This window comes from Numenius arquata, chromosome 24, assembly GCF_964106895.1.
Source record: "Numenius arquata chromosome 24, bNumArq3.hap1.1, whole genome shotgun sequence".
NCBI lineage: Eukaryota > Metazoa > Chordata > Aves > Charadriiformes > Scolopacidae > Numenius > Numenius arquata.
Window position 1 is genome coordinate 399943 of NC_133599.1, and position 17875 is coordinate 417817.

The 17875-nt window shown below is 52.8% G+C and overlaps 3 protein-coding genes across 10 annotated transcripts; 2 read left to right on the forward strand and 1 right to left on the reverse strand.

Annotated features, from left to right (window-relative positions):
* Positions 1-2924: 2924 nt before the first annotated feature.
* On the reverse strand, positions 2925-5311 carry DCLRE1B (DNA cross-link repair 1B). The gene is made up of 5 exons (XM_074163521.1): positions 5123-5311; positions 4905-5052; positions 4662-4841; positions 3933-4571; positions 2925-3022 (listed from the first exon to the last, which is right to left on the reverse strand). The coding sequence occupies exons 1-5, from the start codon at positions 5309-5311 to the stop codon at positions 2925-2927; spliced, it is 1254 nt and encodes a 417-aa protein (XP_074019622.1).
* A 140-nt stretch (positions 5312-5451) lies between these two features.
* Positions 5452-12852, forward strand: AP4B1 (adaptor related protein complex 4 subunit beta 1). Of its 8 annotated transcripts, XM_074163194.1 has the most exons (10): positions 5452-5616; positions 5693-5917; positions 6079-6209; positions 6652-6799; positions 7468-7964; positions 9179-9262; positions 10247-10350; positions 10549-10756; positions 11043-11327; positions 11550-12852. In XM_074163194.1, the coding sequence occupies exons 1-10, from the start codon at positions 5504-5506 to the stop codon at positions 11975-11977; spliced, it is 2223 nt and encodes a 740-aa protein (XP_074019295.1). In that variant the 5' UTR covers positions 5452-5503; the 3' UTR covers positions 11978-12852. The 8 variants fall into 8 exon arrangements, with proteins under 8 accessions (XP_074019295.1, XP_074019296.1, XP_074019298.1 ...); XM_074163195.1 differs by lacking the exon at positions 5693-5917 and having other exon boundaries at positions 5504-5616; positions 11550-12846; XM_074163197.1 differs by lacking the exons at positions 10247-10350; positions 10549-10756 and having other exon boundaries at positions 5504-5616; positions 11550-12846.
* A 744-nt stretch (positions 12853-13596) lies between these two features.
* Positions 13597-16941, forward strand: BCL2L15 (BCL2 like 15). The gene is made up of 4 exons (XM_074163494.1): positions 13597-13727; positions 15475-15643; positions 16211-16426; positions 16924-16941. The coding sequence occupies exons 1-4, from the start codon at positions 13597-13599 to the stop codon at positions 16939-16941; spliced, it is 534 nt and encodes a 177-aa protein (XP_074019595.1).
* Positions 16942-17875: the final 934 nt, after the last annotated feature.

Below are 17875 nucleotides of genomic sequence, written 5' to 3' on the forward strand. Positions count from 1 at the left end.
GCACGAATTCGCACCTTTTAACGAGAATAAAGGCTCAAGGGTAGTGGTTTGCATCCAGATAAGCAGCGGAAAAGAAGATACAATAAAAAAAATAATCAAAATACCTCAATCTCACAATCCACCGTTTGCTAGTCAGACCGTTACAGGCAGAGACCCTACAGGAAATGATGTGAACTCGTTGAATTAATTTTCTTGTTGATGAAGATTCCCTCATTACACAATTCTTTTTATCTAGAAAATACCAGTAAGAGCGTGTGCTGAGAAGGGGGCGGCAACTCCGCAGCAGGGAATGGTGCTGCAGCCTCGCGGCGCAGGCAGCGGGGCTGGAAATGCGGCGGCACCGAGCGCTGCGGGATGTTCCCCACGGATCTACAGCATACGCTTGTTTGCTGCGGAGCACACGAGCTCGGCAAGTTTTACCTGTCTCTTGGCAGCAACTAAACCTAAGGAGTCCTCCTCCTCTCCACAGCACAGACAGGGCACCCCCCCTTCATGATTTTCTACTGTTTCAAAGAAGCGAGAGCCAACTGGGCTGTTTCCCAGCACGGCTATTGGATTTTCACAGGCACCTGTGTGGAAGGAGCTCAGCAGGCAGCCCCGCTCCCAGAAGAACCTGCCCTGCCCTCACCACACGCTGGCATTTGATCGCAGATTGTTAAAAACAGAGCTAAGAACTTGCCAAAAGGAACTCGGCTCCCTCCTCGCTGCTCTGTAAGGCCACGGGTGAGTTGTTTCGTTGGGGCTTGGTTCCCAGCTGTGGAAGAGAGATAAGCAGCTCAGGCACGCTCTGTGGCTATAGATTTGGGGGGGCTTTGGTCTGAGCACTGTTTTTTTTTTTTTTCCCTGCTGGGAGAAGTGAATTTCCTAAGCACGTGGCCCTTCAATAGCCCATGCTCAAGCTAATACTTGGCTACAGCTCCTCACTGTCGCTGTTGGGAGCATAGCACCGCTGTGGCAGCAGTGCTGGCACAGCCCTGTGCCGCTGAGCTGGATGCAGCACGTTCAGCCCCTGGTGTAGGTGACAGCCCAGCTCCCTGTGAACCAGGCTGGTGGCTGGAAAAGGGGAAACTTTGGAGGCAAACATGAGGTAGAACAAGGCCTGTAAGAGGCCAGCTATTTACTGCCACGAGACTTCAAGGGAAGCCAAAGGATCTTCAGAAACCTCAGAGCTCACCAATACTATACTGCCAGATTTCCCCACAAGGCCACGTTTTGTTTTCCAGGATTTTAGGATAACACACAAAAGCAGTATTTTAACACCTAAGAGAGGGAGGAAACATGCGGCACTCTGAAACACCTCATGCAGCTGCTGCGCTGAGGCAAAGATCTTCAACGTGCTGTTGGCCAAGTCTCTTCTGCTTCTGTTGCCTTGGAAAACCATGGAGATTTTAGGTTTCCTTGGCGCTATATGATTTGGATAATTTCTTTCTGAAGTGGCAGGAATTACCTTTTAGGCTCATGTAACAGAAGCCAGCATTTCTTCTGCAGTTTTAACTCAGCGTTCAGAAATGGGGTGCAGATCCCAGCTTCTGAAGTCTCTGCAAGTTTCACTTTTTGTGTCATCTAAAGATCAGTTGCCTCTGTAAAGGATTACTATTTACAACTCCATTTTGCCCAGAGGTTCACCAGGAGGTGATAACGGTTGATAAGAGAGGGAAGGCTGGATGCCACAAAACATCAGCAGTGAAACGCATCAGATTTGCAACACACCTAAATGGAGCGGTGACTCAGAAGGCAGACATTCCACCTGAGCAGTGGAGAGGCTGCAGGAGAGAGCAGGACGAGGAATCCGGGAGTTCAGGCACTTGCCTGTCAAGTGAGTCACTTAAATTTCAACAATATTTAAATAACAGCCTGTGTCTCCAAGGCAGCCAGCAGCAGACAAAACACTACAAGCACAGCACCATTACTTCCCTGGCAGTCTCAGATGTTACAGAAGATGTATGTGCCTCTGCTCACCCCGACCTAATGGAGTTCTGATCAGCAAATAATCCGAACAGAAACCTCAAAGAGACCTGATCAGCAAATAATCCGAACAGAAACCTCAAAGAGACAGGGCCATACAGACGGCAGCGAGAAGCTTGAGCTGCCCTTGCTGCCCCTTCAGAAGTGTGTTTCACAGAACACTGCTCCCTCCCTCCCTCCCCAGCAGCAGGGTCCACAGACAGCCCTCACCAGAGGCACTGCTTAATTTACAGTGATAAATGCTGCAGGGCCTGGGAAGGCCCAGAGCTGGGAGATCGGGCTCCTGTTTGCCAAACAGCTTTCCAAACATGCCCACTCTGGCTGTCATCACGATTACTGTTCAGGACAGCCTTGTTTTTAAGAGGTGTGGCTGCTGCATCTACAGGCACCTTTGTTCTCCACGAGCCTGAGCTTTACTCAAAGAGCAAACGCCCCCTTTTCTGACCTGATTCAGGGAGTTCAACCCATCCAGCTGGTCTTGGAGAGGGCAGGACACTCCATTCAGGAGAGACTCAGATCCTGGTCAACATCCCATAAAACGCTTTGTGTTGAAAGTAACAAGGAGGTTAGACAAAGCTGAGGAACTGGTTTGTTGTTCCAGGAAAGTGCCTAGTGACCATTTCCCCTTCACCCCATGGGGAGCCAGAGTGCAACGCTGCTAGTGCCGTTTGGCATGGATGACTCCTGTGCCTCCAGGCTCTACCATGGGCACCCGCTGGCTCGTCACAGGGCTGACCCTGGCCATGCCCGACCTCTAACAACACAGCCACTTCTGCTGTTCAGCCACAGCACTCCTCCCAAACAATGCTGCACAGACCGAGCACTTTATACCACTAAGCAGACATTTCATTACCTTCCATCCCACTTGCCACTGCGGGACAAGAGTGGGCAGTGGGTGGGAAGGCGGTGGGGTGGGCCCAGCAGAATGTTACCAGAAGCGCTTTGCACTCAAGCAGAATTCAGACGTGCAGACCTGAGTGCAGAGAATCTAGTAACCCATTCCGGAAAGCCCAGAACTCAGGAACCCAGACAATTCCTATTTTTTCCAGCCAGTAACCTGAAAAAGCAATGACAATTAACATTAAAATGGTGCTTTCAGAAGAACAGAACTGCATCCAGCTGCAGTTGGCTGGATACAAAAGCAGTGCTGTCTGGAGGTATTATTAGATTAATAGACAAATAGACTTAGTGGCACTCATTTTCTAGATTTCTTTAAGCATGATTTTTTAAATAGACCTTAATATATAATATTCGTAATGCATCTTGGAGTGAACCGCTCATTATCAAGGAAGCATTACAGACATACAGAAAGAAGAACCTTTGGGGCTCTCAGATTCCCCCCTTCTTGCTTCCTTCATCCCCACTAATTACCTCAGCTGCAGGCAGCTCACACCCTCTGCTGCTCAGATCCAATCAACCTGGCAGCACCTTTTGCCACAGAAGACAGGTAAGTCACTGCAAGAAGCAGATACAAGGCACGTGCAGCAGGACCACACTGCCTGAGTGTAGTGTGGAGCAGATGTAAACAGAGATATAAAAATAAATAAAATAAAAATCCAATGCCTACAAATTGGTTATACTTTCCTCCTTGTCCTCTAATAAGAGGTAAAGAAAGAAGAGCCCCATAGCTGAGCTCCTCTCTCCTGGTGGGAAACTTGAGCACAGAGCATGGGATGTGGCAGTAAGACCTCTCATCACCACTGTCAACTGCCTCAGCACTGTCAAGTGTCACATTTTTCAGGACGCTTCTCCCCTCCTAAAGAAGTCTTCTACCAGCTTGTCAAATTTCTGTGAGGAATTCTGCTTTAGGACATTTAAGGGAGTGAGTAAATACTGCTCTGCAAACCCAGTTGCGAAGTGCCGGTCAGAGAGAGGTGCCTGGCTGCCAGTGCCAGCTGCTCTTGCCACCCCTGCCTGTTCTCCACTCTCTGCCTCCCCCTTCTTGCCCGTGTGACAACAAGCACAACCTCCTTTCCAGCAGAAGGCTGACTTGCAGTTGTTCTGCTGAGGAGCCTTAACACCCGTGAAGTCTTCAGATTTCTCAGTGTATTTCTCTGGGGACTCATAAACAACTCCTCGGGGCACAGAACGGTGGGCAGCTCTTTTCAAGAGACACACGGGCTCCTGCCCCTTCCCTCTGCTCTGCTGCTGTGCAGACTCCTGCGCGGGCTTTGGCATTTTGAGGTCAGGAAGTGCTTGGGGGGCAGAACTTAGGTAGTTCTGAAAGTAAGCCTGGCACACGCCACCCCTCACGATTGGAATGACCGAGCAAGGCTTCAGCCACTTCACAAACTCGCACAGCTCCGAAAAGGAAGAGTGGTCCGAGTATGGAATAAGGTGGATGTTGGGGTGGGTGACCTTCACGGGCCTGCCGGTAGGGATGATAGCGATGGTAGGGTGCAGCATGTTCCAGCTGACGAGGGTATCCCAGCGGATCTCAGCGACATCCACGGCACGGATCCAGCCGGCCCCCTCCTCAGTGGTGAAGACATCGGGCAGCTCCAGCAGCCGCATCTGCTCCAGGCGCCAGGAGCTCACCACCACCCAGGTGCGGAACTCCAGGGCCAGGTCCACCAGCAGCGTCTCCTTCCCCAGGCTGTACACGCCTGCGGGGAGAGCGGCGGCAGCGTGGGGCTGAGCCCTGGCCAGGGCAGGGCGGGGATGGCGGGCGCACGGCAGCGTGGGGCGGCACTCACCGATGACGACGTGGTGTCGTGGGTGGGCGCGGATGAGGTGAGCGGCCTGGCGCGTGGCGTGCTGCCGTGAGGGCAGGGGCCGCTGTGGGTGGCAGTGCGTGTTGTCCAGGTAGAGGCGGTCGATGTGGCGGCCCCGCAGCGCCGGCTCCCCCTGCATGGCGCTGGCGTAGCGGAAGTCCCCTGCAAGGAGAGGGCGTCAGGGCGGGTCGGGGCGGCGGCGGCGCCGCGGGGGCCCGGCCGTACCTGTGTAGAGGATGGTGCCGAAGGCTCCCTCGAAGAGGAACATGACTGAGCCGGGGCAGTGGTTGGAGTCGAGCAGCGTCACCGTCACCTCCTCGCCCACCACGTGGCTCTGACCCACCTCCAGCGGCCGGATCCAGCGCGTCGGCACCTGCGGGGCCGGGCGGTGAGGCCGGGCCGGGGGGGGCCGGGGCGGGCCGGGGGGGGCCGGGGGCACGTACCTGGAGGCGGCGGTGCAGGAGGCGGGCGGTGAGCGGGGAGCAGTAGAGCGGGCGGTTCCAGGTGCTCGAGAGCCCCGCCGTGTGGTCCGAGTGCATGTGCGACAGGAAGAAGAGCCGGGCGCCGCCCGCCCGCCGCACGCTCCAGAAGTCCACGGCGATAGGCGTCCCGGCCAGCACCGTCCCGCTCATGGCGGCCGCCGCGCGCCACCCGCCGCTTCCCGCCCAAACTGGCGGGCGGCGCCGCGCGGGCACCGGCGGGGCGGGGCGGGGCTGCGCGCGCAGCGCGGGGCGGGGCCGAGGCGGCTCCTCAGGGGCGGGGCCGGGGCTGGCGCTCGGTGGACGGGGACCGGGACCGGGACCGGGACCGGGCCTACTGGGGCCATGCCGTACCTGGGCGGCGAGGAGGCGGTGCGGGAGCTGCGCCGGGCCCTGGCCAACCCGCACGTGCAGGCGGATCGTCTGCGGTACCGCGCCGCCGTCCTGCGCGTCATCCGGTACGGCGGGCGGGGTGGGGGGGGAGCGGCGGCGGGGCCGGTGCGGGGCGGTCGCTGATGGGTGTCTCCGGCGCAGGCACATGGCGCAGGGCGCGGACGTGTCGGGGCTGTTCCCGGAGATGGTGAAGGCCAGCGCGGCCGCCGACGTGGTGCAGAAGAAGCTGGTGTCGCTGTACGTGCGGGCGCAGGCCCCGCGGCAGCCGCAGCTGGCGCTGCTGGCCGTCAACACGCTGCGCAAGGACTGCAGCCACCCCAGCCCCGCCGTGCGGGGGCTCGCCCTCCGCAGCATGTGCGGGCTCAGGTGGGACGGGGCGGCCGGGGGGACTCGGGGCAGGCGGAGACTGGGGGACGGGGGGGCGCCGGAGCAGGAGTAGGGGGGAGGCCCGGGGCGGCGGGAGGGACCCGGTGCCGGCGGCGGGGGGTGCCGGTGCCGTCTCTCTGAGTCGCCTCCCCCCGCCGCAGGATGCCGGGCATCCAGGAGTACCTGCAGCAGCCCCTCCTCAGCGGGCTGCGGGACAAGGCCTCCTACGTGCGGAGAGCGGCCGTGCTGGGCTGCGCCAAGATGGTGAAGCTGCAGGGGGACTCCGAAGTGGGTGAGTGGGCTGCGGGGGGCGTCCGCCCAGTGCGGGGGGACGGGGCGGTGGCCCCCGGGAGCTGGGGGGGGGACACACGGTGGTCCCCGGGAGCCGAGGGCATCCAGCCGCTGGAAGCACGTCCAGGCCTGCGGTTTTTCCTGGCTGTGCCTCTGGGCTGCAAGACAGAAAGGGAGGAGGAAGACGAGGGGGCTGTCGCTGCAGATGGAGTCGATACTGCGGCGGTTCCTCACCTCCTTGCTCTCACCCCGCCGTTCCCGCAGCCCCTGCAGACCTCGGGGAGGGGTCGTGCCGGGGCGGGTGTTACTGCAGAGCTGGAAGTGCTGTTCACTGCTTCTCCCGGTTCAAGCCGTATCTTTCGTTGGTGATAAATGCGTATAGGCGGTGATTAAATTGCAGCGTGTCAACAGAATTTCCTACAGAGACTCCTGTTTCTTTGCAGATGGTGCATTGGTGAATGAGCTGTACAGTTTGCTTCGTGATCAGGATCCCATTGTAGTCGTGAATTGTCTGAGGGCATTAGAAGAGATCTTGAAGAAGGAGGGAGGAGTTGTCATCAACAAACCCATTGCCCACCATCTCCTCAACAGGTTTGTTTTCTTTGCTGTTAAGATGCTGCTGGAAGCTTCATTCTCGTTCTTGCATTTTGCATGCAAATAAAGCAGGTATTTCTGGGCTCCTGTCAGAACTTGAAGGGAAGAGTCAGGAACCCAAAGAGGAAGGGGCCCATCCCAAGAGAAACCAAATTACTTCTGTGCTAAGATCTTAAGACTCCTTTTCCAGGGAGTCTTTGCTTCACGTGGTCGTTTGTTTTGGAATTGTAAGTTAACGGGGTCAGGTTTGGGTTTTATTTTTGATGACAGTACACATGAGATATTTGTGGGACAGGTATCACAGGTATGTTATACTATATATCTCCCAGTCTGTTGAAAAATATATATATAGCTTATCCATTGCTTGAAGAAATTAACTTTTCTGCAGATAATTCTACATGATCTGGCAAAAGAGGGGTATTGTTGTGCCCAGGGTTCCTGTCATTGTTGCTGTCTGGCTTAGAGCACCACCAGAAGTGCACATGACTGGTACTGGGTTAAGCCTATGTCCATAAACGGATCAATTCTCTTGAGACAAAATTGTGGTATCTACTTCTGAAGCATTTGGTTTGAAAAAGAGGGTGTAAGAAACTCTGAGGGCTCTGCACAGTGCAGATCTTTGTGCGCTTCTTGACTCCTGAAAACCGTGTTTATTCTCTTGGCAGGATGGCAGACCTGGATCAGTGGGGGCAGAGCGAGGTGCTTGCCTTCCTTCTGCGCTACAGGCCCCGCAGTGAGGAGGAGCTCTTCGACATACTCAGTTTGCTGGATGGCTATCTCAAAAGCAGCAGCCCCAGCGTTGTGATGGCAGCCACCAAGCTTTTCCTGGTGCTGGCCAGGGAGTACCCCCACGTGCAGGCAGACGTTTTGGTGAGGGTGAAGGGGCCACTGCTGTCGGCCTGCACCTCCGAGAGCAGGGAGCTCTGCTTCACTGCACTCTGCCACGTGCGTCAGATCCTTGGGAGCCTTCCCGGCCATTTTAGCAGCCACTACAAAAAGTTCTTCTGTTCATATTCAGAGCCCCACTACATCAAATGCCAGAAGATGGAGGTGTTGTGTGAGCTGGTGAATGATGAAAACGTACAGCAGGTGCTGGAGGAGCTGAAGGGCTATTGTACTGATGTCTCGGTAGAGCTTGCCCAAGGAGCCATCTTTGCCATAGGTGAGAGCTGTGTCTGGCCTCAGGGGCAGCTGCAGTTCTAGACCTTTCGTCCAGGCCTTTCTCTGCCCACGTGTATCTGGGCAAATGCCAAAGAACCGGCGTGTGCTGAAGCAGTACAGCCTCTGTAGAGCAGCCTCCCCAGGAATGTTCTGTGTGAACATTCACAATTGTGCTGATTCTTTGGGAATCCCTCGCATTCACCTGTTTCAGGTTGCATATAATGTCCTTGAATCCCATTCAGATGTCTGTGCTCTGATGAGACGCTCTAAGGAAATCATGGCATTTCATCTTATTAATGAGCCCAGTAGCATTGAATGAAGCTGTAGTGGGTGGAGGAGCTGCTCTAATCCCTGCTTCCTCTTTGAGTTGTGGTGGGGGCAGAGTTAAGGTGATTTGGGGCACTTTCATTTTGTTTCTGCAAGCTTTAAAAGATGTGAGTTTCTATAGTATTCATAATGAGAAAGCCAGGGATGCTAAAATGCCTTTCTTGCATGTTACGTGTGCCCTGGTTTAACCCCAGCCAGGACCACGCAGCCGCTCGTGCAGTTCTCTCTTTCCCCAGAACAGCAGGGAGAAAAGGAGGGGAAAGATAAAAAGTCTTGTGGGCTGAGGTAAAGGCAGTTTAATAGAACAATATCAGAAAAGGAAAATAGCAATAATAATAATAGTGACACAAGTCACTCTCACCACCCAGTAAATTGGTCAATTGGCACCATTGGCAGCAATTGTGGATTCCTTCCTGCCCCCCTGGCCAGCCCCCGTTTATGTACTGAGCGTGTCTGTAGTATGGAATATTCCATTGGCCGATCCATCGTTCTGTCCAGGCTCCTTCTCGGCTTCTATGGGAAGTGGAAAAAAGTAATTGAATACTATAAATATCACCTAGCAATAACTAAAACAATACGCATTATTGACATTCTTTTGATACCAAATCTGAAACACAGCAGCCACTAGAAAGAAAATTAACTCTATCCCAGCTGAAACCAGGACAATATCTAAGAAAAGTTCAGACTTCTTCTGAGGCGTGGTTTCAGAAGGAGGAACCTGTCCCCTGGGTGGAGAACCAGCTCATTCAACTACACTTTCAGAAATCTTAGTCAAAAAGTGAAAGAGAAAGACTTTCTTCAAAGTGAGTTGTGATGAATAGTTGGGCTCGTGGTTCCTATTTCACTCTGATAAAAGGTTGGCTTTTACGTCCTTTGGTGTCTCTGCAGGCAATATTGCCCGGACATACACAGAGCAGTGTGTGGGGATTCTGACAGAGCTCCTGGGGCTACAGCAGGAGCACATCACTTCAGGTAATCGTTCATGGGGTGTTTGCCTGGCTTATGCTCTCAGGGAGAGGGAGCCTTGCTGGGGCTTGTGATCCCAAACTCGAGGCTCTGAAAAGGACTTGCCTTTTAATATAATTGGCATCTGCATGTGGAAGTCTTCCTGGTGGAGTGGTGGCGTGTGGTGTGACCGGACATTGGAGTTTTTCCTTCCTACTCTGTAGCGAAGGGGGAGATGGTCACAGCTGCGTTCTCTGATGTGGAGGGTCCTTCCTGGCTGCTGCCTGCTGACCTGGGGAGTGAGGGACTCGGCAGAGACATTTTAGTGACTGTTTATGAGGGCCAAGATGATTAACAGATCTGATTTTGAGTTCTTGCGAACTGGGACTCTTAGTCTGTGTCTTCTAAATCTCTGTGATTTCTGTTCCTCATATAATAGTCTGATTCAATTGTACCCAGGCTTCTCTTTTTCTTCTGCTGACCTCAGATCTAACTTCATATAATTGCTGTTCCTGCCCTCTCTTTTAAATGGTCTTGCTTTCAGTTTTGAAAATCACATGCTTGCACTCAGCTGCTGAATTAAGTCTTAGGAGCTGCTGGTGTTTCTGTAAGTAGGCAGCAGAGCCTTTAAAATTTTGACCTAAAGTTCATGAGACTCGTTTTGAATTGGCGTTAGTTTTAATTTGTCATTCTAACCTTGTGTGTGTGAACCATCATGAGTCAGTGTCTTTTGAAAGGCTGGGGAATGTCCAGAAGATAGATTACTTTCTAGAAGCCAGAGGAACAACCTGAAGTTTCAGTGCTCTATTTTAGCCTTGATGCAGCTTTGCTCTGACCGGCACTGCGTCACGGGGCTTTGAAGGAGGGTGTCTCAAATCACAGTCACACGGAAGACACTGGCCTCCCTGGCTAAGAATTGCAAAGTCTCAAGTGGGGTTTTTTGGAATGTTTTTTTCCCCCCTGGTGGTTTTATGACTCCTGGGGAATGCTGAGCATTCTGTTCCGTTGCAGCGGTGGTACAGGCTTTCCGGGACCTGGTCTGGCTGTGTCCGCAGTGCACGGGCGCGGTGTGTCGGGCACTGCCTGGCTGTGAGGACACCATCCAGGACAGCGAGGTGAGGCGGCCTTGTGCCATGGGCTGGCAGCTGCTGAGGGTGGGTAGACAATGACTGTTGGCTTTCTTTTGGGTCGCCATTGGCAGGACAAAGATCACAAATCTTCAAAAGACCTGTTCTCTCATATCTCTTTATTTCGTGTCAGCATTCTTGCTAGTAAGTGGCACCTATTTGCTATTTTATCTGTGGTTCCTTCAGGGCAAACAAGCACTGATCTGGCTCCTGGGTGCACACGGCGAGAAGGTACCCAATGCCCCCTATGTTTTGGAGGAGTTTGTGGAGAACATGAAGTCGGAGATGTTCCCAGCAGTGAAGATGGAGCTTCTGACGGCACTGGTGCGACTCTTCCTGTCTCGTCCTGCTGAGTGTCAGGACATGCTCGGGAGGTTGCTCTATTACTGCATAGGTGGGTTCCCTTCCTTCTGTTTCGCTGACGCTGTAGGACAGGCTTTTGGGGACCTGGTCTGGCTGCGTCCCCAGTGCCTCGAACCTTGCTGTGAGGGAGCCATCCAGGTGGCACGGCATGGTGGCTTTATGCCCTGGGCTGCTGGTGGGCCCCTGGTTGTGTGGTTGGTGAGTGTGACAGGCTTACGCTGTATCGCTGGGAATCTGGCTTCTGTGATTAAGGCTTAGTACTTCAGGGAAGTCTGGACGGTAGAATTCTCCATAAACTATGTCCCTCTCATTCCCAGAGGAGGAGATGGATATGGCAGTACGAGACCGTGGGTTGTTCTACTATCGCCTTTTGCAGTCGGGTGTGGAAGAAGTGAAACGGGTCCTGTGTGGCCCCAAGTCTGACCCCTCTCTGGGGCTCCTGGAAGACCAAACTGAGCGACCTGTGAATACATGGGCTTCAGAATTTAATACCCTTGCACCGGTTTATGGCAGAGAATGCTGGGAGCTTGTCGCTGCTCATGAGCCCCCAGAACCCTCTTACGCTTGTTCTCCTCATACTGACTCCAGGAACAGAGACACAGGTAATCGGCCTCACCTTCCCCTGGGATTTTCCCCTTGTCAGTAGATGTTCTCATGTGGGTTTCTTTGGAAGAAGATGACAGTGCTTTGAGAATGCTTAGTGTTTTATTTTGTGTGATGCTGAAGGCATTGTGATTCCAGCCCTCTTCATCTGATGACCCCGTGAGATGTTCTTTGTGAAATTGGGAGCTGCACCGTTTCACATGTTTGTGGTTTCATTTCAGAGTCACTGATTTCTGAAGGGAATGAAGACGTCCTCAAGGTTCATCCTGATACAGGCAGCCTGACCTTAATTCCCGATGTTCACCTGACTGCAGAACAGTTTGAGAAGACCTGGCTGAGCTTGGACATGAGCTGCCGCCTCTCTCTGCCCTGGTGCGGGGCTGTTCACCCTGATACCATACAGACGGCCCTTCACGTTGTCCACATCCAGACTATTGCTATGACCAAAGCTGGCGTCCAGCCCTGGAAAGCTTATCTCGGGGCTCAGGACAACACAGGATGCCTCTTCCTAACAGAGCTCCTGCTGGAGGCGGCAGATGCGGGGATGCAGGTTTCGGTGAAGCAGAGCGAGGTGAGGCCAGAGGCGCTGCAGACCTTTGTTTCGGCACTGAGGACCGTCATGGGGACAGTTGCCGGACTGGGGTCCTGATTGCTCCCTTATCCCAGTGGGATATTGCTCGGGGCACAGGAAGTGTTTTTCTCTGGCTTCACTCGCCACACGTGATGCTGGGTTTGTACTGTTACCCTGCGGGAGTGTTTGCCCCTTCCTGGGCTGGGCCGAGGGAGCAGAGCGATGGGGGGGGTGGCTGCAGCTGTGGACGGGGCAGGATGAGGGGTCTGTCCTCCCTCCAGGCTGGGAAGGGACAAAGGAACGTGTTCCTGAGCCCGCTGATGCTGGCGAGAGGCACGGAAGTGGTGGCATCTATGGTGGTTGTCACAACCTGTACGGAGCATGAAGTTTTTGCTGATGCTGATTTTTACCATTTGTTACTTTCTAACTAGAAAGGGTATTAAAAAGTTTGTTTTCTGCGTCGTGCTTATTTCTGTGCGGTTCTGTCACCCTGTCCTTGCAGTACAGTGCGCAGGATGGGGCACTGCTGTGTGACTAAATTTTTGCAGTAAATTTTTAAAGTTACACTCTGGGCAGCCGCGGGACTCGTTTTGTGAAGAGCGTGTTGACAGCACTCTGTCTGCTCTGCTGAAAGTCATGGGGAGTCGGACTTTGTACAGCGTCACGGGAAGTGTCCTCGTCACAGCCACAGAGTGGCAGAGCCTGAGGAAGACTACGTGGCTGAGGCTGCAGCCACCGGTCACGGTAATGGGGCTTTATGTTGTGCCCCAAGCAGTGCCTTTGCTAACCCTGTTCTGTAAGACTTCTTGTAATTGAAAATTTCTTTTAATGGATGTTGTACCTCTAAATTGCAATATGCCTTCCATGCACTTCACTGAAACACTGCTGCTACTGTTAAACAACAGGTTTTAGGTTTTATTTCTGAATTTCCTAATAAAAATGTGAATCATTCCTTGTTGGTTCAACTCTGAAGTCTGTGGGATGGAGTCATCTGATCACTACCGGATCTGGAGAGAACTGTGGTCCAGATCCTGCCTTTGTCAGACAGGGCTTTTCTCTCTCAACTTCCGTGAAGCAAGGCTTTAAGGAGCAATTGTGAAAAAATTTACTTCAGTCTCATATGCCAAATTATTGCCAGAGGTGAGCTACGTACGGGTGAGTTCAAAGGTAGGCAAGTTGGCTCTAGCAGAGCTCCTATTCACAGTTTCCAGTGTTTTTATGCATACGTTGTTTTCTTATCCCTGAGGAGAGCTGCACTGGAGCATTGGCATTATGCAGTTTTTAGAAGAAAAAAAATAGCTGTTGAAAAAATAGTTGTTGGCAAACCATCATTTCCTCTGCTGGGGCTGGGCCCGGTCTAGTCTGTCTGGGACGGGACTTGGAGATTCTGGGCTCTTCTTCAGACACCTTCCTTGATGAATGGACATGTCCGCAGTCTTTGGTAACTTGTAAATATTTCAGTGATCTTAACAGAAAGGGTTTATCTCAATACTAAACCACACCCATAGGTTGAATTACAACAGTTGAGAGAGCAAATATTTGCCTGTGGTGCTGTCCCGGGGAGGAGTCAGTGGTCATGCTCTTCCCAGAAGGAAGAACCTGTGCAACTCTGGGAAAAGGAAGCCGAAACCCGGAGGCAAAGCCACCTGTGAAGGAGTGTGGTGTCGGTGTGGCCGTGGGCGGGGGGACGTGCTGCAATGGTGACCTTCGAGGAGCAAACGGAGTGTGTTGTCAACGCCTTGTTCTTGGACCTGCTGAGTGAAGATGAGAGCGGCTACCGGAACCTGGAGACAGACTCGGGAGGTAAAGCCTCTTCGGGGAGGAAAAAGTGGTTTCTTTGGTGCAGATGACAGGAGCGCTTTGGCTGAACGCTTGAAGGAAGGAGGCTGTAGTTGGAGTCATTGAGTTTCCTAAAACACAGGTCTGCGATGACTTCCAAGTGACCCCTGTTTTGGCGGGAAAGTTAGAGCAAGGTGGAGGTGTTTGGATGCCGGGCAGCGTCCGCCGCAGTCTGCCTTGGCAGGGCCAGCAGCGGGGGCTGCCAGGGGCTCCCCCCTCCCCACTCTCCGTACCGGGGCTGCGGCTGCGGGCAGGGAAGGGGCTGCCGAGCCCTGTGCGGGTCCCCTGGACCTCAGTAACCAACCAGCCGGTGGGACAAGTTCTAATTGTTGCTATCGAAAAGAAAGCTCATATTGCTTATTGGATAAAAACAGTTGCTTCAATGTGTAAGACAGAATGTAGTCTTTGCTTCCCAAACTCCCAGTATCATTTGGGCTACTTTGGTTTGCTGGGCAATGTTGCAGGAAACCCAGAACTTCACCTGTATTTATGTTGCTTTTCCCATTATTTTCTTGGCAACAAACCAGTTAAAATGTCCCGAGAGACACTGGTATCTTGCTGACACCAGACAGCAAGCAAAGTTCACTTCTCAAACGCTTCATGGAGGTTAGTCATTTTGCCTGAAGGAAAAGTCTCCGTTCACGGAGTGCTCATTTCCTGGATCGGACGCTTGTTCCTCCGCTGTCCCGAGGGCTGGGGAGCGCAGGCTTCGGCCCCAGGCTGCAGGCACCCCAATGAGAGGAGCTGAACTGGAATTAATTAGGGGCTGGATGAGGGAGGGAGGGTGGACCAGGAAGCAATGCCTCCAGATCTAGTTGTCCATCGCTTTATGTCGAAATATCCTGCTTTCAGTTCCCTATGACTTTGTCAAGCGTGGAAATGGTTTTGCTGAAACCTTCACTGTCGGGTAGCTCCTTCTGGCTGAACCTTGTTTTGGTACTATTCAGAAAAAATAAATAATACTCTGTTGTTCTTTTGTCCCCTCAGGATGCTTTAAGGGAAAAATGCTTTAACTGATGCTCCCTCCCCACTTTATGCAGCGTAGCTGAGAAGTTCTAATGGTTTTCTATACTTGACACTTGTGAAACATGCCTTTTGTTCCCTTGCGAAAAACCTTCCCAAATTAGGATGCCTATGAGGCTTTAACAATTGCAATGTGCACTTGCTCGGAAGAGACCTTGAGTATATTTAAATTCTCCGGAGACTGCAGGCAGCGATCCACAGCCTCCAAACGCTGGGGGATGGAGGCTGGACTTGGCTGTCCTGTCGGTGCTGCCGTGTCGCTGCAGTTGGAAGAGAGGGATGAGAGGGTTTCCGAGTCCTCTGACCTTCCGTGTGCTTCTGGCAGCCTGGAGGGAAGGAGCTGCCAAAATCCCGAGGGGTGAAAGAGAGGCCCTAGGGATGCCTGTGGGGATGAACCGAGACTTGAGCATGAAGCAGCTGAGGTGGGAGGAGAGAGACCTGGACAAACCCCTGGTGCAGAGCCCCTTGGTCCCTGAAGTCCATGAGTACCTGAATGGCTGTGATATTTCTCAGGGACTTCGGTTTGACATTTCCTAATGCGTCCTGTCGGGTACATGAACCTCCCGGGCGCTGGAGGCAGTAACCACCATGGCACCCGCTGAGGGCAGCGTGTGGGGGCAGCTGAGGCGGCCGGGCCGTGGCCCTGCCTTCTCTGCCCCTCGTCCTCTCTCCACCCTAGGGCCCGTGCAGGCCGCGGGGCTGCGCCTGGTCAGGTATCAGGGACTCTTGGTGTCCAGACCCCAGGGGAGAACAGAGGACGACTTGGACATCCCGTTTGACCCGGTGGTGATTGCCAGTCGCCTGCGGCGGATAGGGGACCAGTGCAATGTGGATTTCGAACGTGTTTCCTCAGAGGCTCTTGCTGAAGTGCTCAGGGGAAAGGTAAAGCACACCCTGTCCTCTCCTGCCTCTCGTGTCGCCCCATGCCGGGGAACAGAAGGGGCTGGGGAGCGGCACGGCGCCCCTCACTTTGGGGGAATGGCCCCCGCAGCCTCCCTTCACTGCGGGACAGACACTGGATTGTGGGAGCTGCCTTCCCTCCTTCTCTCTTCCAAAAGAGCTGCTTGTTATCCCCCCGGAAGCCTGGGACTGCCTGGGCTGAGCTGCCATGGCAGGAGCTGCTCTGGAGCAGGTGGGAGAGGAGGAGGAGGAGGAGGAAGACTGTGGTGAGGGGCAGAGTGGGTGCTGCAGCCGCCCTTCTGGTGCTGCAGCCATTCGGGCTGGTTGCAGCTCTGGACAGCCCATGGCCACCCACCTGGTCCCTCAGCCGCAGCTGGAGCCGCAGCACGGAGGGCCCTGCCCCGGGCGCCCTGTGCTGCGTGGGGTCACTGCCAAGTCGAGGGTAAAAGCAAATGCAGGAGTTTAGCTGAATGTTGGATTTTGAGGCAAGACTGACTTATCACATTGTCATTTAAAAAGAAGCTCAAACTGCCCTCTCGATGCTTGCAGATGGAGAAGTTTGGGGCTGCTGTGGATTCTCTCATCACGAGCTGGAGTAACCGGAACCCCGAGCTGGTGTATGAGAGAGCTTTTCTCTCTGTTTCTGTGAAATTGCTAATGCATCTTGCTAAGAAAGTTCCAGATATGCTGCATCCCAGATACCTTGTAGGAGCCATTAATGGAAATTCTCAAGTGAGAAACTACATTGAGGCCCACGGCGGATGGGTAAGGACGGGAAGGTGGCGGTGATGTTTGCTTGGACACTTTCGGTCCTTCCTTTGTGTCTCTTGCCTCTCCCTCCTGCTCGCTCGGCTCCTCACTGATACCCAGCGTGTTCCCAGGACCAGCTAGCCCCGTGTGGCCAGGGGAGCTGGGCTTTGCTGGACACCTCGGTGGAGTCTTACTGGAGTCGACGTCAAACTCCCGATCTGCTTCTCTGTCTTGCGGTTTAATTCCCGATCTCAGTGTCTTGCGAGCTCAGCTTGCTCCCTTAGATGAGAATCAAAATAATGAAGGAAGGGCCATACAGAAAGCGCTGTCCTGCTCTTGCAGCTTTACAGACCCACTCGCTGCGTTTTACTGGGGGAAGGAATGGAATTGGCCTGGGAGACGGTCACACCGTCCCTCCATCCCGCATCCTTCTCTTCCTGATGGTTCCCTTAAACCTGCCTTGAATTCTTTTTCTAAAGCAAATACTCATAGGTTTTTTTGTTTGTTTTCAGGAGAACTTGGACAATTGAGAGAAAGGGCTCTACTACTTTCCAGAAGGTGAAGCTGGGCTTTTCTTTGTTTTAACTGGGAGAAACGCTGTTGGGTTTCTTCAGGAGAATGCACCCAGAACTCTACACATAAGCAACATGTAAAAGAGATTCTGTATCACTAAAAGAAAAAAATAATAAATGTTTGTTTTTATTAATTTATTTCTCTTCTTGTGTTTCTATTAAATTTAGCCATAAAAGTGGGCTTTACTCTTATTCAAGGCTTCTAGGTTAGTGCTTAGTGCTGCAGACTCATCAAGTCAATATCTGTTTTAAAACAAGTTTCCATTAGTTATTCTAAAGATCTCTCTCTTCCTCTCAGGTGATTCAAAGTCTTATTTTTGCAAAATTAAAATTTGTCATCATTTTAAACAGTGATCATCAGCCCTGTGCCTTTCAGCAGCTGGATACAGAAATCTTACAGCTATTCTGCACCCGATCTGCATGAACACACAGAAGGGGGAATACGTTTAATGACTCTGGTTACATTCGGAAAGAGAAAGAGACTTGGTGCAGTCAGTCTGAAGTCTTTGTGCAAAATGTGAGATATTGGAAAGATCAAGGTTGTGATTCCCACAGCTTCTTTTGGGTTTTTTGGAGGATTGTTGGTTTTAGTTTAGTTTTGTTTAGTTTAGTTTTCCCCTCTACTACAAGCAGAGAAAATGGATGACCTTAGAGAACTTTGCTCTCTGCATCTCCTTCCCGCTTCGGCACGACCTCCACTGGGTCCTATGGGTCTTTAGAGTGACTGGGTCACTGAGAGTGAGGGAGGTGAATTAGGCTGCCATAATTAATTGGATTTCTGTCATCTACTGGAGTCAGATTTGACCCTCTCTCCTGGCACAAGCTCACAGATGTAGGGAATTGTGGCTGGAAGAGCTGTTGATGGGTTTTCTCTGTTGAGACACGGTTGTGC

Excerpts from the sequence above, each read along its gene's own strand:
- DCLRE1B (XM_074163521.1), bottom strand. The coding sequence starts at position 5,311 with ATGAGCGGGACGGTGCTGGCCGGGACGCCTATCGCCGTGGACTTCTGG. Across the intron at positions 4,572-4,661 it reads ACGACACCACGTCGTCATCG|GCGTGTACAGCCTGGGGAAG; the intron begins GTGAGTGCCGCC and ends CTCTCCCCGCAG. Across the intron at positions 3,023-3,932 it reads AGCCTTCTGCTGGAAAGGAG|GTTACTGGCTGGAAAAAATA; the intron begins GTTGTGCTTGTT and ends TTGCTTTTTCAG.
- AP4B1 (XM_074163194.1), top strand. The coding sequence starts at position 5,504 with ATGCCGTACCTGGGCGGCGAGGAGGCGGTGCGGGAGCTGCGCCGGGCC. Across the intron at positions 5,617-5,692 it reads GCCGTCCTGCGCGTCATCCG|GCACATGGCGCAGGGCGCGG; the intron begins GTACGGCGGGCG and ends TCTCCGGCGCAG. Across the intron at positions 6,800-7,467 it reads GCCCACCATCTCCTCAACAG|GATGGCAGACCTGGATCAGT; the intron begins GTTTGTTTTCTT and ends TTCTCTTGGCAG.
- BCL2L15 (XM_074163494.1), top strand. The coding sequence starts at position 13,597 with ATGGTGACCTTCGAGGAGCAAACGGAGTGTGTTGTCAACGCCTTGTTC. Across the intron at positions 13,728-15,474 it reads GCCTCTTCGGGGAGGAAAAA|GTATCAGGGACTCTTGGTGT; the intron begins GTGGTTTCTTTG and ends GCGCCTGGTCAG. Across the intron at positions 15,644-16,210 it reads CTGAAGTGCTCAGGGGAAAG|ATGGAGAAGTTTGGGGCTGC; the intron begins GTAAAGCACACC and ends CGATGCTTGCAG.